General features: G+C 48.7%; 1 protein-coding gene across 7 annotated transcripts in view; it reads left to right on the top strand.

Moving 5' to 3' along the window:
• KSR1 (kinase suppressor of ras 1) overlaps window positions 1–21,996 on the top strand; it is a 99,369-nt gene that overhangs the window by 65,068 nt on the left and 12,305 nt on the right. For 4 of the 7 annotated variants that reach the window (XM_033171410.1, XM_033171417.1, XM_033171413.1 and 1 more), the window contains 10 exons: window positions 10,740–10,887; window positions 11,981–12,434; window positions 14,228–14,232; window positions 17,060–17,120; window positions 17,789–17,872; window positions 18,832–18,893; window positions 19,040–19,146; window positions 19,688–19,856; window positions 20,336–20,377; window positions 21,835–21,889. In XM_033171410.1, the coding sequence (XP_033027301.1) occupies window positions 10,740–10,887; window positions 11,981–12,434; window positions 14,228–14,232; window positions 17,060–17,120; window positions 17,789–17,872; window positions 18,832–18,893; window positions 19,040–19,146; window positions 19,688–19,856; window positions 20,336–20,377; window positions 21,835–21,889 (1,187 nt within the window). Of the gene's footprint in view, window positions 1–731; window positions 1,027–8,662; window positions 8,780–10,739; window positions 10,888–11,980; window positions 12,435–14,227; window positions 14,233–17,059; window positions 17,121–17,788; window positions 17,873–18,831; window positions 18,894–19,039; window positions 19,147–19,687; window positions 19,857–20,335; window positions 20,378–21,834; window positions 21,890–21,996 lie in introns of those variants that run through there. The other 3 variants (XM_033171414.1, XM_033171416.1, XM_033171411.1) reach the window with 3 other exon arrangements.

Genomic DNA, 21,996 nt, shown 5'->3' with positions numbered 1-21,996 from the left:
TGAATGAATGTGAATATAATCAGACCAGGAAATGGCAGGAGAGAGCCGGAGAGTCCTTGTGGCTTGGAAGGAGACCCTCCCTGGAGCTCCAAGGAGGATGTCGGAAAGGGTGGAGAAAGTCCGAAAGAGACCAGAGGTGCAATGGAGCTTTGTTGAGGCTACTCAGCCTCACTGCCTAGCAGCTGATGCGCGGAATGTTACCCCTGCGTAAGTGGGTGGTGCGTGGGAATGCCTGTATTCCTCTGAATACTATTTCCTGGAAATCACAAGCAGGGACAGGTGGTGCGCGTGGTCCCCCCCCCCATATTTTACTCTCGCAACAACCCTTTGAGGTAGGCTAGCCCGAGAGACTCTGACTGGCTTACGGTCACCCATTCAGCTTGATGGCTGGGCGAGGATTCAAACCATGATTTCCCAGGGCCTTAGCCTGACACTCTAAGCCGGTGCTTCCCAAACTTGGGTCTCCAGCTGTTTTTGGACTACAATTCTCATCATCCCTGACCGCTGTTCCTGCTTGCTAGGGATGATGGGAGTTGTAGTCCAAAAGCAACCCAAGTTTGGGAAACCCTGCTCTAAGCCATTGCCCCTCACTGGCATCTGGTTGGCCACTATGAGAACAGGATGGCGGACTAGGTGGGCCTTTGGCCTGATCCTGCTCTTGATGTTCTTAAATAACGAAGAAAGCAATGCAAGGAACAAAACACCTTCCCTTCGGCAGTTTTCTCCTCCCACAAATCCCTTCCTTCCCCTGTGTATGCATATTTGCATGTGTGAGAGCGGTGACTGATCTCAAACCAGTTTTTAGCAAGCTGCCTTGTTTCCAAGGCGTGCCTGAGCTGGCCCTGCTCTCTCCTAGCAGGGGTTCTCGTCAATCAAGTTTCCGTTGTCCCGTCTGCAGCGTTTGATTGCTGGGAGAGGCTGGAGTTCACCGGAGGGGTGCGTTTTGTGGGGAGATCCTGACCCCGCAAAGAGACTTAGGTGGCCGGAGAGAATGTTTGAACAGGCTCCTGGTTTTCCTGGCTGGCTGTGAGTGCACCTTTAAAATGTGTGGATTGGTAAACAAGTGCCATTTTCTGCACAACTTCTCTCTCTCTCTCTCTCTCTCTCTCCCTCCCTCCCTCCCTCCCTCTTTGTATTTCTGCTTGTGGATTTGAGACTACGCTGACACAGTCCTGGTTTATTTCCCTTTGTTTTGTTTTGTTTTGTTGTGTTTGCACTTCAGATCTAGCAAAAGGCTCCCCCCCTTTCTGAAAAATAGTTCATGTGGAGTCTGGCTTGTAATAGTGGGGGGAAATCTATCCGTTGCACAGGGGGTAGGGCTGGGCCAATCATGTCTTTTGGATCACGTGAAATATGGGGGCCTCTGAGCTAGTTCAGAAAGTCTTCTCCCTGCTGCCCTAGCAACTGCAGCCTTTTTGCATTTCTGAGCTTAGCAGGGGAAAGGTTGGTGCTTAAAGTGTGACTCCCAGGAAGGGGTTGAACCTCAGGATTTCTCTTTTTTTCTAACTAAGCATTGGTGCACCTGTATCTTGCAAGGAGGAGGATATTTTTCTTTTGGGGTTGCGGAATCTGAGATAGGAGTAGGAGCAGCAGAAATAATAATACAGCAAAAAAGAATCCTGTTCTTTGGGCTGGCTTCATAGCCAAACAAGTCCTCCTCACCCCGGATTTACAGAAGCTGTCTCAGTTTCTGATTTGATCCTGGAATGCTCCGCTTTTTCCTTAGGACATCCTTGGAGGAAGGGCATTCTGGGAGGCACCACCACAAAGAAGACCCCCACTTTCTTGATGCTGCTAGATAACACTTGCTAGGTCATGGAATTATACTGACAAGGCGTCCTCCAAACATCTTGATGGTCTACTGCAAGCACCCCCAAACTCGGCCCTCCAGGTGTTTTGGGACTACAACTCCCATCATCCCTAGCTAACAGGACCAGTAGTCAGGGATGATGGGAACTGTAGTTCCAAAACATCTGGAGGGCTGAGTTTGGGGATGCCTGGTCTACTGGGTCTGGGGGGGGTGTTACGCTTTAGGAAACCTGGTCCCAAGCTGTTCTGTGCGTTGTATGTTAACCACACCTTGAAGACGACTCTGTCATCGAGAGGCAGCCAGTCTAGTACCTTTGCAACTGATGTAATAATGCATGGGCAGTCAGATCTTCCGTTAGTAACCTGGCCACTGAATTCTGCACCAGCTTCATCTTCTGCACCAACCTCAAGGGCAGACCTCCACAAAGTGGGCTACAGTAATCCAACTGCGAGGTTACCAGGGCATGAATCACAGTGGCTAAAATGTCGCTATCCAGAAAAGGGTGCTGTTGGTGCACCATCTGCTCTGGTAATTGGTTACCTGAAGCCAGGAACACCCTCAAACAACATACCTGTCTCCTTCAGGGGAAGGGCAACCGTATTCCGAACACGCAAGCTTCCCAGTTCTTGGGAACTCCTCACGGTGTCTGCCTTATTGAGTCATTGCATTACCTTTGTGTGTGCTGTTGTTGTGCATCTTTCCTGATGCTGATGGTGGGGACCTGTGGGCCTCCAGATGTTGCATCATTCGCCTCTGATCATTGGCCATGCTAATGGGAGTTAAGTGCAGTCACACCTGGAGGGCTGCTGGTCCCTCCCCTCCCTGCCAAACACTTTAAAGCAGGCATGTCCCCCCAAGTCCGTTCCAGGGGCCTAATGTGGCCCACCGGTTGATTTAATCCGTCCCTCGTGGCAGTATATGTCCTGGGGTAAAATCCTTTAAAAAGCTCAAAGACTTTGGGGTAAAAGTTTCACTTCATCAAATCTGGTCCTCTCTGAAAAACGTTTAGGCACCCCTGCTTTAAAGTCCAGCCAGCTAAAGGGAAGCCCATTCATAGAGCAGCTGCAAGGGCCAGCTGAGCACTCACGTGATTTTTTCCCTTGGGGTTGAACCTGGGACCTTCTTCAGGCAAAGCAGATGCTCTCCCACTGAGTCACGACCCTTCCGCTATTTATTCAAAATAAATAGACTTCAGTTGACACAGTAAGCAGCCTCTCCACTTTCTTGTGCTTACAAGAAAGTCCAGATGTGGGCTTAAAAAACAACAACGGGAAAATGAACACCCAGGAAGGCTGCAGTTTGCAGTCTGCTGGTGAGATTATTTGTAGGCTTTGAAAAATCCTCAAAATACCTCCTGGGCTTCTTCGAATTCAAGGTAAGCACCACGAAACTCCACCCCCACCGCCCCCACGAGAATTCTTTTTTAATTCTCTTTGACCATTTTTTCAGATGCAATTTCTTTTCTTGGTGATTGATAGAGAGAACAGTTGGGGGGAAACTGGAGGAGAAATTTTCGGTGCAACGCTAGTCTGAGCGTGGGATCCTCCTGGCTAGGTTTGACAGACTCCACATGGCAAGGAAAGAGGCAATTACTTTCCTGAGCATGCTGAGATGCTTTCATTTTATTTTTTTACTTGGAGGCAGTGTGCCAGCCCCCTCTCCCTGTAGGCTAGAGCTCACCATTGTGGAAGGTTATTGAAGCCAATACATGCTACTCAGTGCATGCTTAAAACCATGGGTAGGCAAACTAAGGCCCGGGGGCCAGCTCTGGCTCCGGCTCACAGACAGTCCAGCAATCAGCGTAGAATGTGTGTTTTTATTTAAAATGCACCTCTGGGTTATTTGTGGGGCATAGGAATTCGTTCATTTTTCCCCCCTTCAAAATATAGTCCGGCCCCCCACAAGGTCTGAGGGACAGTAGACCGGCCCTCTGCTGAAAAAGTTTGCTGACCCCTGCTTAAAACGTATGGAACTCGCTGCTGCAGGAGGCAGTGATGGGCACCAATTTAGATGACGTTGAAAGAGGATTGGACAGATTCATGCAGGAGAAGGCTTTCCATGACTACGAGGCACGATGGCTATGCTCTGCCCACCACAGTTAGAGGACATAATGCTTCTGAATACCAGTTGCTGGAAACCACAGGAGGGGAGAGGGCTCTTGTGCTCTGGTCCCCCTTGCAGGTTTCCCGGAGGGATCTGGTTGGCAACTGTCAGAACTGGATGCTGGGCTGCATCTTATGTCCTTACTTTCTCCCACTGGTTGCTATATCCTTCATGGTTGTTGGTCTTTTTTTCATCCATTGTTGTTTTACACCATGGCGATCCTGCAAGCCTACTTACTGCATCCTTGTATGAAAAGAAGCATTTTACGAACATGCCGCCAGGCAGTGAATTCCTTACTTGAGAACTCCTCTGTGTCTGGTATTTTGATTAGGTGTTACCATATGGGCTTTCAGACGTACCTTCGTAATCATAAGGACCGGAAACTTGCTTTTAAAAAGATTCTTAGGAAACTGGATTCTGCAGCCAGTGCCGTGTACCACGCAGCTTTTTAAAGCAACTTCTCATCCTCCCAGCATGTGTGCAGCCCCGCCTCGGATATATAGTGGTAAAATATCAAGGTATTCTTCTGTAGCCTCACACTGATTATTGTGGGACGTACGGTTTGGTCTGCTCCTCACTGGTGCATTTAGGAAATTTTGGGCTATGGACTCAGTGGTCTTATGCCCCCCCACACACACCTCAAGCCGGGTAGGGGCTTAGCCTCTACCTGGCTCTTGGGACCATGCCCCCTCCCAGCCATGCCCCCTCTCCCCTGGCCATGCCCTGGCCTTGCTGCACACCATTATTTAGTATTTTTGCCTGGCTGGAATGTGCCCTCAATCTCTGATATTGCCTCTTTGCTTGCTTGGATGGAGGAGAGAAGAGTGGGAGACTGCGGAGATGAGGTGAGACTCTGGAGAGTGGCTGCCAGTCCGTGTAGACGGTACTGCACTAGATGGGCCAGTTCCCCAGTCACCTACAGATGAGGTTCTAAATGCCCAGTTCACTGAGTGAGTGCCTGGATTGGGGGGTGGGGGTGGGGAGGTCGCGATGAGGAGATCCTGCTCACTGAGACCTAGCCACTTGAGAGCTCAACCTTTCTGGAATGTCCTCCCAGCAGATAAAATGGGGCGGGTGAAGCTCCTTTTGTTGCACGTGGGATTTCTAATATAGCGTGTTTTTCCAGCAAATCCTCCTAGGAATGAGCTCAGAGATCAAGTCTAGTTTTTAGTTTATTTTTGTCTCTTGGAACTTATTTTAAGATCCTGCTTAAACTAGTGACCAGCGGTTTCTTTATTGCGTTGGCGGGAGGTTGGGGGGGGGGCAGACACAAAGATGAATCATATTGGGCTAATCTCCCAAGGATGCTGTGGAGCAGTTTGTGTGTCTGTCTCTGTGTGTGTGTTTTAAATGTTAATCTGCCACATATGTACAGTGTGTGAGAGTGGCTCTTTTAAAGAGAGCCTCTTTATTTCTTCCATTACCTCCCCCCCCCCCTCTCTCTCTCTCTCTGTGTGTGTGTGTGTGTGTGAGAGAGAGAGAGAGAGAGAGAGAGAATATGCTTGCACCCACATTGCATGTCATGAGGGCCGGCAGCAGGCTTTGAAAATCCTGTCTGAGCTCTTCCAATTCAAGGTCGTTGGGATTGTTTAAATATAATCTCCTTATACTTTTTCCCTACAACTCGCCATTCCGGTGTTCTAAAATTAAATTCCAGGCGAGGGACTACGAGTGGGGGGCCGGGGGGGGGATCTCAGACCGAGGCTGCGCATGGACCACACATTTAAAGGCAGATGACTTCCTCCAGAGAATCTTGGGAACCGTAGTTTTGCTGCCTCACTGAAGCACAATTCCCAACAGCCTTAACAAATTTCTGTGTGCACGCCATACGTTTAAGGGACGTGGCTTCCCCCGGAGAATCCTGGGAACTGTAGTTTACTTCTCGCAGATCTACAGTTCCCAGCACCCTTAACAAACTGCAGGATTCTTTGGAAGAAGTAAAAAACAAAAGCAGGGAAGAAATCTCTGCACTTAGAAAACCCAAATATCAGGGAGGAAGGTGGATAGGCAGAACCCTTTTCCTTGATACATTAGATGTCCGCGTGCGGGGAATGTTTTTGCGAGGAGGAGTCTTGCCTGGCTAGCCCCCTCCTGCACCCTGAAGCTGTCCAGTCTTCCTGACGCCTGTTTTCCACCTTGGTATAAACTAGGCCTCTGCACTGATTGTGAAGTTGGTGCGTTCAGCTGATCGCCCTCTAATAATAGCTCGCTTTAGTTCGAACGTGCGCCGGGTGGGGAGGCATTCCTGCCCGCTGCCACCCCAAGCTCTGTGTATCCTTCAGCCCTTTAATCCTGCCCTGTGGATCCCTCCGCCTTGTGCCTGTTCCTGCCACAGCCCCCCCTGGGCGAGGCTTTGGACGTCTTAAAGCAGCATGCCACGCACGGAATGAGGCCTATTACGGAGCCAGATCTCCCCAGGCTTGCCGACAGACTCAGCAGGATTCAGTTCTGACAAACAAATCTCCACCATCAGCCCCCCTCCCCTTTGCTAGTTTGGGCCGAATGGCATGTTGCATTGCTGCAAGGGCAAATAGCAACCATGGAAGCGGGAGATTGGAGGTAGGTTTTGGGCAAGGTGCTGGCGGAGGAAGACCACACGCTTGCACTTTGCCAGAGGCACCCTCAAACCTGGATGTAATGGGAAACTTGTAATGTGGAAAGTTGTGGCACCGCTTGAGAACAGGAGTGTGGCAGGAGAAGATAATTGCTCCTGGAAACCTGGATAAAATGCACTCTAGTCTTGGGATCATTGATGGACGCTGCCTTCACTCTAAAAGTTGCTTTCCGCCGTAATGAGGACTGCATGCTTAGCTTGTTTAACAAAAGTCGTTGTTTCGATAGTCAGGGATTCGGTGGGTATTTCAGGGCTTCCTTTTGTGCTATGCTCCACTCCTTAAAAATATGTAGGCCGGGCGACAAACCTTCGTCCAGGAGCCTCTGCAAAAGAATCCAGCCATTTGTAAAAATGCAAAGAAATTAAATCTGCAGATTGGATCTTTTTTAGACAAAATGTTCCTTAGGACTGTTCTCTCTTGCACACGTGTGCCCACCACACTTGCTCGCATGCGTTCCATTTGTATGATGGCAGCTTTCCTTTTGGATCTGGGTGTGAGCCAGCCCGTTGGTGAGAATTAACAGCGTGTTCCAGAACCCAATTCAGACACCAGATTATGTGCGAAGACGGCAGAATAAAAGAGGGAGGGTGCTGCTTTGCCAAGCTTGATAATGACAATAAACAGGCTAGATTGTGCCTGCTGTCAGGGGTACGAGCTATTGATGGCATTTCTCATATAAGGACCCCAATGTCACTATTCTTGGTTTCATCTTTACCTTTGTGAGGATTCAAAAGTGTGTTCTGTTTGGGGAAATTCTGATGAAAATAGATGGTTTCAGAACAGGTCTTTTTGGTGCCATTTCCCTTCCCACCTGTCCTTTCGCCTTGTTTGCCCACAATGACTTTTAGTCTGTTTGTTTTTGGCAACCTCTAGGTTCTCAACCCCCCCCCCCCAAAAAAAATTGTGACTACACAGCAACATCCTTGGTGTCCAAAAAGCAAAGCACCGCAGCCAGTTGGATGAAACGGGAGTTTGGGCAAATGAGGGCCGCTGAGGGGAAGTGACCGCAGAGGCAAAAGCGGGGAAATGGTGCAGAGAAGCAGCGGTTGCTGCCAGGGAAGCAAAAAGGTCCCAAAGAGCATTAAGCATCTAAATATTTGGCAAGGTGTGCCATTTTCAGTAATTTGTTTGGCTGCCTTCAATGCTGTTACACAGGCGATATCCTCCCCATACGTTTAGTGGTTAGGAGGCCTCCTGTTCTCACGGAACTACAGTTCCCAGATTTCACAGTCAGTAGTTCTGTGAGGGAAATAGGAATCTCCTAACAACTCTCTGAACCTTTTTCAAACGGCATTCCCCAGGATTCTCTGCGGGGGGGGGGGGAGCCATAGCTGTCTAAAGTGGTATGATACTGCCTTAAATGTGTAGTGCAGATGGGGCCTCAGCTGGTATGACTGGATCAGGGCCTAAAAACAGGGTTTCCCAAACTTGACTCTCCAGCTGTTTTTGGACTACAACTCCCATCAGCCCTAACATGCAGGACCGGTGGTCAGGGATGATGGGAACCGTAGTCCAAAAACAGCTGGGGAGTCAAGTTTGGGAAACCCTGGCCTAAAACCATGCTTCAGCCTGGTTAGAATAATATAGACCTCTGGCTAAGTGTTGTGCTTTGACCCAAGGGCTAGGAAAAGTCAGGACTCCCTGTTAGTATGGGCAGGGTCAGCACCTACAGCCATTTTAGTGTCCTCACGACACCCTTGAATGTTGTGTTACTGTTATTATTTATTCAATTCCTATGCCTCCTTTTATCCAAAGATCACAGGGCGGTGTTGTGCTGAGGCATTGTGTGTGGGGGGGAAATGGCTTCCCTCAGCAACAGCGCAGCAGGCCTTGGGGCCTACATATATAATGTAGGCACATGGTTTTGGCTCTCCGGGATCACCTGAGCCTAGAACCAGGAGGATTCTTATGGTCCATCCGCACTATGCATTTAAAGCCCTATTATGCCACTTTAACTATCTTGGCTTCCCCCCAGAGAACCCTGGGAACTGTAGTCAGGAGATTATAGATATGTGGGGTGGTGGTAAACTACAGTTCCCAGGATTACTGGGGGGGGGGCGCCATGACGGCTGGAGTGGTACAGCAGTGCTTTACATGTATGGTGGAGATGAGGCCTGAGTTGTGTTTGACGTCCCAACGTTGAACCTGCCCACAGTCTCCATCTCTGACCTATGGGCTCTATTGCTGTGTGGATTTGGGAACCGGTCCCTGCTCCTCGGAGTCAGCTGGTTCGAGTCTGCACTGCCTGACGGTGTCGCCACCCCAAGTTTCATTTGCGCTCATGTTAAGATGTTTGTTTGGGGGAAAGAGGAGGGAGGGAAGGAAGGAGGGAACGGATTGGAAGCATTCCTAAAAGAAGCAGTTGTCTCGTGCAAGTACATGCTAACTCTGTCCTTATATCATCTGGTGTCGGAACGAGCTTCCGGAACACTCTGCAACGCTCTCGCTTCGTGACTTGGATTCCAGCCTGGTTTTTTAAGTTATCAAACTCACTTGTTTCTTTTCTTCCCAGCATGCCTCTTGCTTGCATGCGGCGGATCTTCTTCCTCCCTCTTGTTCTTCTGCTCTTGGTGTTGGGGGTCCAAAGATTGTTTCTTCAGAAGTTGGCATCGCATAGGGCAAGAGTGGGGAACCTCTAACCCTCCTGATGTCACTGTACTACAACTCCCATCAGTCGCAGCTAGCAGGGATGGTGGCCAGGGAGTTGTAGTTAAGGGCAACAGGTTCCCCCCATCCCTTAGAGGGTCAAATAAAGACCAGGGAGGATGAGCTTGAATCACTTCCAGACCATGATTCTCGCTGGGTGACCTTGGGCCCATCTCTTTCACTCTGAGGAAAATTTGGAAGACAAAGTTTATTGTTGAAAAATATATGGCAGTGAAGGGGAAATGGTGGCTGGAATATACTTCCCATTGACCCCTGCTAGCATGGCTAATGGCCAGGGTTGATGGGAGTTGTAGTCCAGTAATGGATGTTCCTAACCCCTGGTGTAGGGGCCAAGAGTTTGCACTATGAAGCAGTACGTCCCTTGTTTAAATTTCCTGTCTGTTATGGACTCACTAGATGCCCTTTGGCAAGTCATTCTCTTTCTCAGCCTCGGCGCTCTCCCACAATATGGGGGATACTAATACTGACTTCACTTATTGTGGGATGCACAATGAGGATAGGATAGGAAGATGGGGGGGGCGGAGGTGTGGGTGGCAGAGAAATAAAAGGGGGTTTCCCCGTTCACTCTGGCCTCTGGCTCCAGCCCTACTTACTGCCATTACGTAGACTCTGACAGCTTGCGCATAAGAAAATGCGGTCCTCAGTGGCCAAAATATCCCATGCACCCACCTTGCAGGGTTGTTTGCTAACCATGCCAGCTGCAGGGTTGCAGGCAGGGGGCTGTCTTTTGTATTCTCGAAGTTACTCACTTGTTTGCCCTCTCCCTCTGAGCCCAGTCCATATTAGCACCTTTGTGGCTGTGCACATTCTCAGAGACAGGAGGTGAATGCAGCCAGCAACGTCAGAAAGGGCGAGGGGTGGGCACTCCTGTGAGGGCGTGGGCCTCAGCAGCTGCCCAGTGATGGCTACTCCGGACACCAGCCCCATTTGCAAGGGCTGAGATCTAAGCATCCAAGTTGGCTGCCCCAGCCACTTCAGGTTGCAAATGATGCTGAGCTTTTGCAGTATATTCTGGACCTGCGTATGCGTAAGTGCAATGCTTGGGTGGGCAGTTCTTTGTATATATTTTGGCACAGATGCCACTCCAGGAAAGGCCAGTCATTGCTTACAGGGAGAGTGCAGTGGTGGTTGGGCGCAAGTCACAGCCAGCTTTTCCCGCATCTGCCTCGTCACTCTTTCAAAGCTGGGAGCGAGTGACTGGACCGTCCAGTCAGAAACAAATTTCTCGTCGTTCCTTTGTTCGACCTTGTTAAAACACCCACCCACCCACCCACCTAAAGCAAGGCAACGCTCTAGCCAAAGCAGCTGTTGCTTGTCACCAAACGAGCCACATCAGGGACCAAGCTCCTGACCGTGTTCCTTGACCCAGCAATCTGCCTGAGCATGTCACACAACCACATAGCGTGATTAATCCATTCCCCAAATAGGAGGAGGGTAGGCAGGGGTGGAGGCTGGACTCAATCTTCCTGCAAAAGTTTCCTGAACAAATAAATGACAGAGCTTATAAAAATCACACACACACAAGCCACTGCTTTTTATTGCAGAGGATACCGGAGGAGTTGACCCTCGATGCCTTACTGGAAATGGACGAGTCAAAAGTGAAAGACACCATGAAGAGGTGCGGGGCCAGCGCTGAGGAATGCTCCCGGCTCAACGGGGCTCTCGCCTGCTTGCGGAAAATGACCCGGACAGGTAAGAAGGCTTCCTGTGCTGCTCCTGGAGACAAGTAGGTCCTCCGGCGGTGGATCTCTAGCTCAGTAACCAATAGGCAGCGTTGCTGCTAGCAACTGGTAGGGTGGAAGACAAGGAGCCTAACAGCAGCTGGCAGCAGAGGCAATGACAGCTACTGTGTGGTCTGCCTTTTGCGTTCTATCATAAGAGCCTTGCTAGATCAGACCAGAGGTCTGTCTAGCCCTGTATCCCAGTGGCCAGCCAGGCACAGATGCATGCCGTACATTTAAAGCACATTCAACGCTCTTTGAAAGCGCGTGAGTTTCCCCCCCCCCACCAAGAAGCCCAGGAACTGTAGTTTTCCTCCCTCACAGAGCTATAATTCCCAGCACCCTGAACAAACTGCTGCTTCGAGGACTTGTTTGGGGGAAGCCGTGTGGTTTAATTGTGGTGCACCAGGTGTGCTTTGAATGTGTGGTATAGGAGGAGGATGTATCAGAAGCTGGAGAGGTAACAGGACGTAGTGAGCAGGAAGAGGCTGGGGCAAAGGGCAGCCCAGAGGCAGAGGGAGAAGCAGAGGCTGGAAAGGGGGGGAGGAGGCAAGAGGCAGAGATGAAGCAGGCTGCTGAAGAAGCCAGGGGCTCTCCACCTCCTGCTGCGACCAGCACCTCTCCCTCCCCCGGTCTCCCAGAACCTGTAGAGGTATGAAGAGCGTGGAGCAGAGACAGAAAAGGTGAAGGAGCCTCTGATTGCTTGGGAAGGACCTGGCTGAGGAGGAGCCTTAGAGAGCGGCGGGAAGGTGGGGACCTTCAGTCCACACAACCGCGTTATTGGGGCAAGAGCCTTGGGGAAGAGTTGCTGCGCTCACTAGGCCTGAGCTGTTTTGTTTCCTTGAACCAAGAGTTAACTTCACTGACGCCTTGTGAGTCATTCTGCCTTGATAGCAGGACACGAGAGCAATAATCTTCCCTTGCTGCAGTTTCCCTGTTGATCAGCTTCTGATTGTAGACATAGGAATCACCCACCATGACTTTCAGCTAGTGGGCACCCGCCATGAACCTGACGGATCCCCTTTCTTAAAGCTGTGTAACTGCAATCTCCTTCCCACGCACAGGTGGAGAGTACAAAGACGACCTGGTGTGGAATCTGCCGGATACGCGCCGCGAAGCCAGCTTGATGCCCCCCTCCGAACTTTCCCCTTGTCCCACCTCGCTCACGTGGACTCACGGCAGCTTGACGTCCCTGAAGGGGAACGGCCCGCAGGCCCGCTCCGTCTCCACGTCCACGCTCCTGTCCTCCTCGGACCAAGGCCCGCCCGGCAGCGCCGACAGCCTGTTAGAGTCATTTGCTTTCCCCACCCACTGCGGCAGGCGGAACCTCAGGACTCCCCACAGCATCACCATCACGCCCCCCACGACGCCGCAGCTCAAGAGGGGGAAGCCACCACGGACTCCCCCACCGCCCAGCCGGAAGGTTTTCCAGCTGCTTCCCAACTTCCCCACCCTCACAAGAAGCAAATCCCACGAATCTCAGCTTGGCAACAGGATTGATGAAGTCCCTACTATGAAGTGAGTATCCGTCTCCTCCTGCTGCATTGTGGTCTTACTAACACGCAAGGGTTGCCATTTTGACGAGGCGCTGCCTCGCACAGAGTTGAAGTCTTGGTTCGTTTTAGTACAATTGCTATCCTTTTTTTTCAAAATCTATATATATAAAATGCAAGTGTCTCTGCGTCCAGTCCGTGTGTCTCTGGGTTTGCGCAACTGAGCATGTGCCCCAGGGACACAGGGATTGGAGCAGAGAGACATCGGGCCACGAGCAGCGTCGGCAGTTCAAGCGGGGCGGTTGAAATAGAACGTCGGCGCTGCAGAGGACGAGGGGAAGCCGAAGAGGGAGGTCACGCTGCTGCTCCCGCCGCTACAAGGAGAGCCTGTTGCTGCTGACTCCCTCCTGCCCCGTTGGCCTGCATAGCGCTGCTGCCTCTCCTCCACCCCCCCCGACCACCCGCTAAAGCAGGCTTTGGCAGGGGCTGGGGGGCGGGGGGGCAAGCAGGGCTTCTCCGCTTTAACGGAGAAGCCCTGCTTGCCTCTCCTCCACCCCCCGACCACCCGCTAAAGCAGGCTTTGGCAGGCGGGCGGGGGGCGGGGCGGGCAAGCAGGGCTTCTCCGCTTTAACGGAGAAGCCCTGCTTGCCTCTCCTCCACCCCCCGACCACCTGCTAAAGCAGGCTTTGGCAGGGGGGCGGGGGGCGGGGGGGGCAAGCAGGGCTTCTTCGCTTTAACGGAGAAGCCCTGCTTGCCTCTCCTCCACCCCCCGACCACCCGCTAAAGCAGGCTTTGGCAGGGGGTGGGGGTGGGGCGCCAGCCCCCTCCACATATATTCTAGCCCGTTTTTTTAACGGGCTTAAACCACTAGTAAATAAATAAATTGTTTAACAGGATCTGCATACTGCTTCCTCGTAATTCGAAACCTCAAAGACGTTTGCATTGAGATTACCAGTCAAAAACAAAATAAAAAGATTCCTTCCAGTAGCACCTTGGAGACCAACTAAGTTTGTTCTTGGTATGAACCAAGAACCTCTAAGCAGTCATCAAGTCATATTGGGTTCTTAGAACTAATGCCAAAAATATTGCAAATGAAGCCCAAAGGCGTATTATTATCAGGAGGACTGCATTGCTTTGGTTCCGATGATTTGGGTGGTACTGTAGCAAAGTAGACTATCAGATGCTTTGCTTGCAGAAGGTCCCAGGTTTCATCTCCGGCATCTGCAGGGAGCGCTGTCTGAAAACCTGGAGAGACTCCGCTGATAAGTGCACAGCCGTGTTCTTCAATGCTGGGTGTCGTTTGGACATTTGGCTAAGTTGGCATGGGATGATGTGGGTTGCAACCCCAGCGATGTACAGGGACCCAACACTGAAGAACACTAATGTAGAAATACCGGGCCAATGGTCTTGCTAATTTTATTTTATTGCATTTCATAGCATTATAGAGTTGTAGAGTTGGAAGGGACCCTAAGGGTCAACTAGCCCAGCCCCCCTGCAATGAAAGAATCTACTTTACCTTTTTTTATCCAAGGAGCTCAAGGTGGTGTACATGGTTCTCTCCCTCCTCATTTAATCCCCACAACTACCTTGTGAAGATGGTTAGGCCAAGAAGCAGTGTCTGGTCCTAGGTCACCCTAGTGAACCTGATGGCCGAGGAGGGATTCGAACCCTGGTCTTTCAGGTCTTGGTCCAATACTCTTAAACCACTACACCACAGTGCCTCATATAAGGTATATGACAGCTTTGTATATATCTTTGATATATCCCTATGGCTCAAGTCTAACCCCCTGTGTTGTGTTTTCTCTCTCTCTCTTTTAGATTCGGTAAGAGGCATTCTTTTGGCAATCTTCTCGCCGTTGGTGGAGTGGGGTGTGTGAAAAAACATGACCTCTGTAGGTTTGGAGGGTAGCCTTTCGCACAACCTTCTGCTTACCTGCACCTTGCTCATTCTTCAGAACAGTAGGCCCAAACGTTCACTCTGCTGCGATTTCCAGAGTCCTCTGGGAAGAGGGACTGGCTGTTGAACTGCTCTGGGAACCATAGCTCTGTGAGGGGAATGTGAGATTGTCTGACAACTTCTCAGCACCCTGAGCAAATTGCAGTTCCCGGGATTCTTTTTTTGGGGGGTGGGGGTGGGGTGGGAGACGTGTCTGTTAAAATGGCATCATGGTGCTTTAAATCTGTGGTGTGAATGTGGCCCTGGAACACCACAGGGCCGTCGTCCCCGTCCCTGTTTTGAACATTCAGGCCTGCTCCCATTGTGTCTAGTCTGGGTTGGCTCTTTTATAGGGATGGGCTGTTTCAAAATAGTTGTTTAAAAAAGAAACCGCGTCATGCATGAAAGCTTGGTTTAGTGGTGTGGCTGGGCTGAGTGCGGAGTGTGAACAGTGACTCATTCCGAGCATGTGAGGAAATTCCAGTGGCAGATAATTTTTACGATTCTTTTGTTCTGCGGCCTTTACTTCCTTTGCCACTCCTGACATGTTGTGCGATGAACCATAGCAGGTGTGGGGGACCTTTTAGTCCAGCAGATGTTGCAGAACTACAACTCCCAACAGCTGCAGGGCACTGTGGCCAGTGGCCAGGGAAAACGGGAGTTCAGTAATGTCTCGGGGGCCAAAAGTCCCCCGCTCCTCATCTTACCTTTTGCTGTCTTTCTTTTAGGTTATTAGCAAACTAAGTGCTACTAAGAGTTCCTTCATTTCGTTGGGTCTGCTCTTGAGTAGAACATCCAAAGGCCAGTGGCTGATACAAATATCTACCACCTAGACGTAGAACCAAGAAAATGAAATTCTGCTGAAAAGAGGAGACACAGAGGGAGAGTTTGTTCCCTTTGTATTCTCACGATTTCTTTGGGTGCCTTCGTGTGGAAAAATGTTTCCTTTCTTATCTCAGTTATTCTTGTGATAAGGAATACAAGCTCTGTGTGTGTTAGACCGAGAAGAAGGGGCCAGCCCAGAGACCCACACTGGGTCTCGCCTCTGATGTTGCAGTTCCCCAATCTTGTTTTAAAGGGAGTCTAGGCTGAACGTCGAGATGCTTCTATGTGTGAAGGACAGTAGAGTTTATGTGGTGAATTTATGTCGCTTTGCACTGAAACCAAGTTTCTCTGTGCTGTTTCAACACCTGGGGGCCACGACTGCAGGCATATTAGTCATTTTGAAAAGACGAATAATCAATGGTTTCGGACAGAGCTGTGGCTTATGGTTTGTGAGTTTATGAATTGTATGGTTTGGAATTTGGGGAAACTTAATTAGTGGGGGGTAGGAGAGCTGGGGAAAAAAATTAAATCTGGCAACCAATGTTACCCTTTGGTTTCAGATAGTACATGGGTGGACGAGTCTTAAAAGCCCAGGACACAATTTTTCATTGCCCTTTAGCAGCTATGGTGGCAGTAATGTATTTCATTTTAACTCTAGAAGTGTATGCTTGATTCTGACCAAACTAAGCCTCTTGATGTATTTTATGCCTTAGGATGATTTGTTTTAATGAAAGCGCTGGTGCCGTGCTGTTTTTATTGTAATTATCTGTGTGTTTTTAATAGATTTATATATATGACTATATATAAAACACACACACACTCTCTAGTATATATGTATATATATAATTTTAATTCTAGTAATGTTTGAATGTTTTTAAATCATTGTTTTTTTCCTAGATAGAGAAAGAGATAGATAGAATCTTTATTTGCATCAGCCACTAGCCACTAGCCATAGCAATAAAATAAAATAAAATAAAATAAAATGTACTGAAGATAGAGGTAAAAACTTAACTATAGAAAATATATTTTGGGGGTTTTCATCAATAATCAAATAATAGATCTTATTCTAATTGCTCCAGCTAAAAACCTTGCAGTCTTTGCTGTCACCTGATCATCTTGATCTGTTAAAAGAAAGGAATGGTTGAGCAACCCGGCATGGACCCCACTCCTCAAATCTTTATAAAGAGTGCAAGCCAGAAGCACATGACTCAATACTGCAATACTGTTTTCAGCAGTTTTTGTTTTTATCTATAAGCCACCTTGTATCCCTGTTAGGGAAAATGGTGGAGTGTAAATAAATATATCATCATCATCATCATCATCATCATCATCAATAATAATAATAATAATAATAAATAATTTTTAAAAATGTAAATGGCTGCAAAAACAGGGAGAACCGAATATAAGATTGGACAAATGAGAAGCAGAAAACTGAAATTGACAAATTCGTTCATCTCTAGCTCTGCCTTCCACCTTTTCATTTTCTGTGGGCACCAGATACCACTGGTTGGACTACAGTTCCCATCATCCCTGAGCATTGGCCATGCTGGCTGGGACTGATGGGAGTTGGAGTCCAGGAACTTCCTCAGAGCCACAAGTTCCCCACCCCTGCATTAGTGGTTTGTGCCATTCTTCAGCCGTACTACTTGCCCCTTTGTAACGTCCCCTGCCAAATGATTTGCTGGAAATGAGAGTTCTTGGCTCTAGCATCCCGATAAATAGACAAACCGGGAAGTATTGCTGTGTGGAGCTGGGATTTGCTGCCATCTGGAGTCGATAGGAAGGAGAACCTCCCAGCCTGTTGCAAGGATGGGCCATGTGTTGTTTCACAGTGTCCACCTTCCTTTCTGGTGAAACCTAACACGCTGCCTTTAATTTTGGCTTCTCAGATCTCCCCCAGGGATCTCCTCAGACGGTACGAAGAGATATTGGTCTGTCTGTAACACACAGGTAAATGCTCCGCATGCTTTCAGTGGGTGACAAGCTGATCAGATTGGATTCTCTGAAGACTTAGCTCAAGCCCATTGGTAGCCCCAGGTGGGGGCTGGCTGGACATACCCTTATTGCTGTAGCTGTATGACTTTCCCCCATGCAAATCTCATTCCACTGTCTGCGAAAGAAGAGTTGGGTGGGTGGGGGCATTCAGACTGCAGCCTTGGAAACCCCCATGTTTGGGCAGCACCATCTTAAAAACACACCCTTCCCCTTTCTAGGCTTCTGCCTCTCCTTTCCCAGCCCTGCTCACTCGCCTGCATGGAACTCCTTGTCACCAGTGGCGACCAGCTAGTGCTTAAACCCCTAGTAATGCTACTTGGTGACTCAACGGCAGTCTTCTGGAACCTTCTGCTTTGCACAGGACCTTCTCTGTCCTTGTGCTGTGACCTCTGCTTGAAAACACGGCTCTAAAATGTTTTCTGGGGCGTGATACTGGTGGGGTAGAGGGCAGATAGGATTGAACCATTCCCCGGTAGAATATAACCACGTGAAATTCACAAATATGGCTCCCTTCTTTTTTTCAGATTGGTTTCGAATTTTTTCTGATAATACTTTTTTTTTATAAAAAAAAATCTCCCTCTCCTTTGTGTCTTCTTTGTCTTGGCTCGCTTCCTCTCGTCCAGATTCTCCGCAAAGTCATGGCTTTCTCAGGTCTGCCAGGTGTGTCAGAAAAGCATGATGTTTGGCGTGAAGTGCAAACACTGCAGGTAAGTGTGCGATGAGGACCTTCCCACTTCACCAACAGTTGTGGGCCAGCATACCTGCGAGGCAATTCAGCCGTCATAACCCAAGATGGTAGTGGGCTGGTCACCGTCTCCTTAGGCTAACCTGCCTCACAGGGTTGTGAGGATAAAATTGAGAGAGAGGGAACTGCATACAGCGCACCCACCCTTGAGCTCCTTGGAGGAAAGGTGGGCGATAAATGCAATTACATAAATGAAATTTGGCATTCCAGTTCAAAGGAATTCGACTGTAGGCTTCCTTTCTTTCACTTTTATTCCAGAGCCCAGGGTGACATACTTGGCTCTACCCACTAATCGTTTTATCACCCCCTGCTAATTTTACCCGCACGACAATCCTGACAGAGAGTGGCTGGCCCAAAGTCACCCTGTGAGCTTTGTGGTCAAGTGAGGACATGAACCAGGACTAGATGGTTGGACTAGATGACCCTCGTGGTCCCTTTCAAACTTACAATTACAGGCAACCCCTGATTTGCACAGTGGTTGCGTTCCGGGTCATTGCGCGCTTGCGTGAAATCGCGTGCCATTGAAACACCCCATTCTGGCCTGCCCCCACCTCCGCTCTGCAGTGCTCTGTCCTCGTCCTGCCCTTTTAGTGACATCTTTTAGGAAGTTTCCAGGTTCTGTGCTGTGCACATGCCATCTCGGCGCGCCGTGCCCCCAGAATGCGTGCCACGCCCATGCGGGCGGTGTGCCCCACTCCATCCCCAGAATGTGCGGCCGCCCCGCCCCCAGAACGTGCGCCATGTCCCTGGGGGCGGCTCCCCCACCCCCAGAAGCGCGCCCCGCCCTCGGCTGCTTCCCACCCCCAGTGCCAGAGCATGAAGCTCCGCCACTGACAATTACACACATATCAGTCACATCTAAAACGGGATGCCTGTATATAATTTTATATAATTTCTAATGCACTTTTTTCTTGTTTGCAGATTAAAGTGTCATAACAAATGCACGAAAGAAGCCCCACCTTGTAGAATATCTTTCTTACCCAGTAAGTGTGAGGTTTTTTTTTATTGGGTTCCCCCTCCCCCACCCCCATTTCTGCCCTGCCGAAGCTAATTTGTCACCTTGGTGTTGTCGCAATAACAAGAAATGGAGATAAATTGTTTCCTTTTCTCTTCCTCCCATCCTCAATAGTACCCCGATTAAGGCGGACAGAGTCCGTCCCTTCTGACATCAATAACCCGGTGGACCGACCATCAGAGCCGCAGTTTGGGACTCTTCCAAAAGCTCTAACTAAAAAGGTACTGGGCTTACAAAAAGGGTGCGAAGCCCAGCAGAAGACCCCCAGAAAAGTATTGCACCCCCGTGACTGGCCAAACAATTAAAAAAAAAAAACCAGAATGAGGCTGCAATCATAGACACATTTACCTATGGCTAAATCTCATTGAACTCAGCAGATTTCACTTCAGAGTTATTTGGTTGGTTTAAATTAATTGCTTATTAGAAACCTGGCGTACAGTAGAAACAAACTTTGCATAGCTGGAAGCCAGTTATAATTTCTTTGCTTAAAACACCTGCTTCCTTGGGTGCAGATCTGAATTAAATTTAGTTTGTAAAACTTCTTATTTTGTTTTCTAGTAAATGCTTTGCACTCTGATAAATATTGCGTTTTATATTTAACAAGTATTTGATCATTAATGTGCACGCGATGTGCTCCTCCTGGTTCTTCCCCTCTTTCTGCGAGCTTTATAACCTTTTAGAAGTGATGGAAAACATTCTGGCTGAATCAGAGCTATCAGGGCTTAAGGCTCATGATTTCTGCCTTCTCTTGGCCGTTTCCAGGAGCACCCGCCAGCAATTAACCACCTCGACTCCAGCAGCAACCCATCTTCCACGACCTCCTCCACGCCGTCTTCCCCAGCCCCCTTCCCGTCTTCCAACCCCCCCAGTGCAACGCCACCCCCAAACCCGTCTCCCATGGGCCAGCGGGACAGCCGGTTCAACTTTCCAGGTAAATTTGTGCTTTTTTTCTCTGGGACTAGGGTGGTAGAGCAGGGGATGCTTGGAGCAGAGCTGCCCCTACCATTAGGTTAAGTAGTTTCACTTATACCTTTAATGCCAGGGAAGGGGAGCTACACCAGTAGATTTACCCACCTCTGGGGCCATGCACCTTGATTTGGAGATGTGTGGTTCGCTATAAATGGCAGATAAATCAAGTTTTACCCTGTTCTTCTGAATGTGAAAGGAGGTGATGCGGTCTCCAACCCAGCTGCAATCTTTCCAAAATGCATGCACTCAAATGCACCCGCCTTGCCTGTTTTGTTTTGTTTTACAATTTACTAATGATGAACTTGAATTAATTCACTGAATTTATGGGGGCAGTTGCTAACATGGTTTTCTCACATGCTAATCTCTTGTGATTTTTTTTTCTTTACATTTTGTTTTGCTGTCCTCTCCTCCTTTTCCTTCTTCCTTTTTTTTTAAAAAAAGCTGCCTACTACATTCAGCATAGACAACAGTTTATCTTCCCAGGTGAGTTCTTCTGCTTCTAACTGGCTGGTGCCATTTCTTCTAACGCTCCTGTTCCCCCCTCACTCTCAGAACTGAGGGTGGGCTTAGGGCGAAGTGACTTACCTTCCTTCTGCATGATGCGTCAACATTCTTGCCCTGCTTGCATGAACAAATTGGAACATTTCCTTTCCCCTGCTGTGCCTATGTTGTTTAAACAGCACAGAAAGTGCTGAGGGGTGAAAACCAACAACTAGTATTATTATTATTATTATTACTATTACTATTATTATTATTATTATTATTGATTGCCTTCAATGGAATTGTTTCAAGGCGATGTAAAATAAAAACTTTGGTTTACTGCTGTGGTGGCAAACAACGGGGCTCTCTGGATATTGTTTGGATTCTAATTCCCATCAGCCCCAGCAGCTGTGGCCTGTGATCAGGGATGATGTGAGCTGTAGTCCACAAAGAGCCAATGAAAGCAGCACTATAATATCTTGTTTGGTGCTGGCAGTGTGGTGAGTTTTGTATAAAACACGAAAGCAGGTGTAATTGTGGGCAGGCGCAGCAGAGAGAGATGACGGCATTGTGGTAAGGCACAGATTTTGTGGATGTTGAGGTCCCAGGTCTGATTCCAGATATTTCCAGATTAAAAGGGACATTAAGGTTGTGATGACAAAGACCTCTTCTTGCAAACTTGGAGGGGCACTGTTAGATAAATCAGGGGTCGGCCAGTCCACTGTCCCTCTGACTTTATGGGGGGCCGGACTATATTTGGGGGGGGGGATGAACGAATTCCTATGCCCCACAATTAACCCAGAGATGCATTTTAAAGAAAAGGGTACATTCTACGCATGTAAAAACATGCTGATTCCTGGACCGTCCGTGGGATTTAGAAGGCGATTGGGCCAGATCCGGCCCCCGGGCCTTAGTTTGCCTACCCATGGATAAGATACTATGCTAAGGTAGTAGTTTCCTGTAACCAGCAAAATTGTTTTGCTCATATGATTCACTAAGCTTGGAGTGCTGATCTAGACTTGTAGGAGTTCAGTGAATTTGGTGCAATCTGCTTTCCAGCACTGCATAGTATTGCCACTGTGTCATGACTAGGGTCACATAAATGTGTAACAGGCCTCATGGGAATGCACCACTTCAGTCCGCAGTTGAGGGACGAGGAGAGAATTGTTTATTGAAATGTTTCCCTGCACTGCATGTAGAAAGCACACACATCAGGAAGAGAGATTTTAAATTAGATTTCTAGAAGGTTATGTAGTAGATTTGATTCCCCATCAGTCTGGAGTCGTACAGTCCAGGATTGCTACAGACTGTGATTCTTCTGAATGTGTATGTTGGGTATTTACTTCTATGTGGCTAGATACTTATTGGGTGAATGTTACTGCAGCTGTTAAAAGCAAAACAATGACAACCTTGAACTGCGAACATCAATTTCTTTTTTCATATATTGCTCTTTTCTGTAGAAATTCCCAACACCCCCCAAGTAACGCAACCTTTGGAAACTACTGAAAGCACTAAGTAAGTCAATTAAGTCTTTGTCTCTCTCTCTCTTTCTCCTTCTAACAATTCTATTTGGACAGGAGGAACCAACAAATAAACATTATGGTGTATTCTCACTGCCCAAT

This window comes from Lacerta agilis, chromosome 15 (assembly GCF_009819535.1).
Source record: "Lacerta agilis isolate rLacAgi1 chromosome 15, rLacAgi1.pri, whole genome shotgun sequence".
NCBI classification, from domain to species: Eukaryota; Metazoa; Chordata; class Lepidosauria; order Squamata; family Lacertidae; genus Lacerta; species Lacerta agilis.
This window is presented reverse-complemented; position numbering and strand designations above follow the sequence as displayed.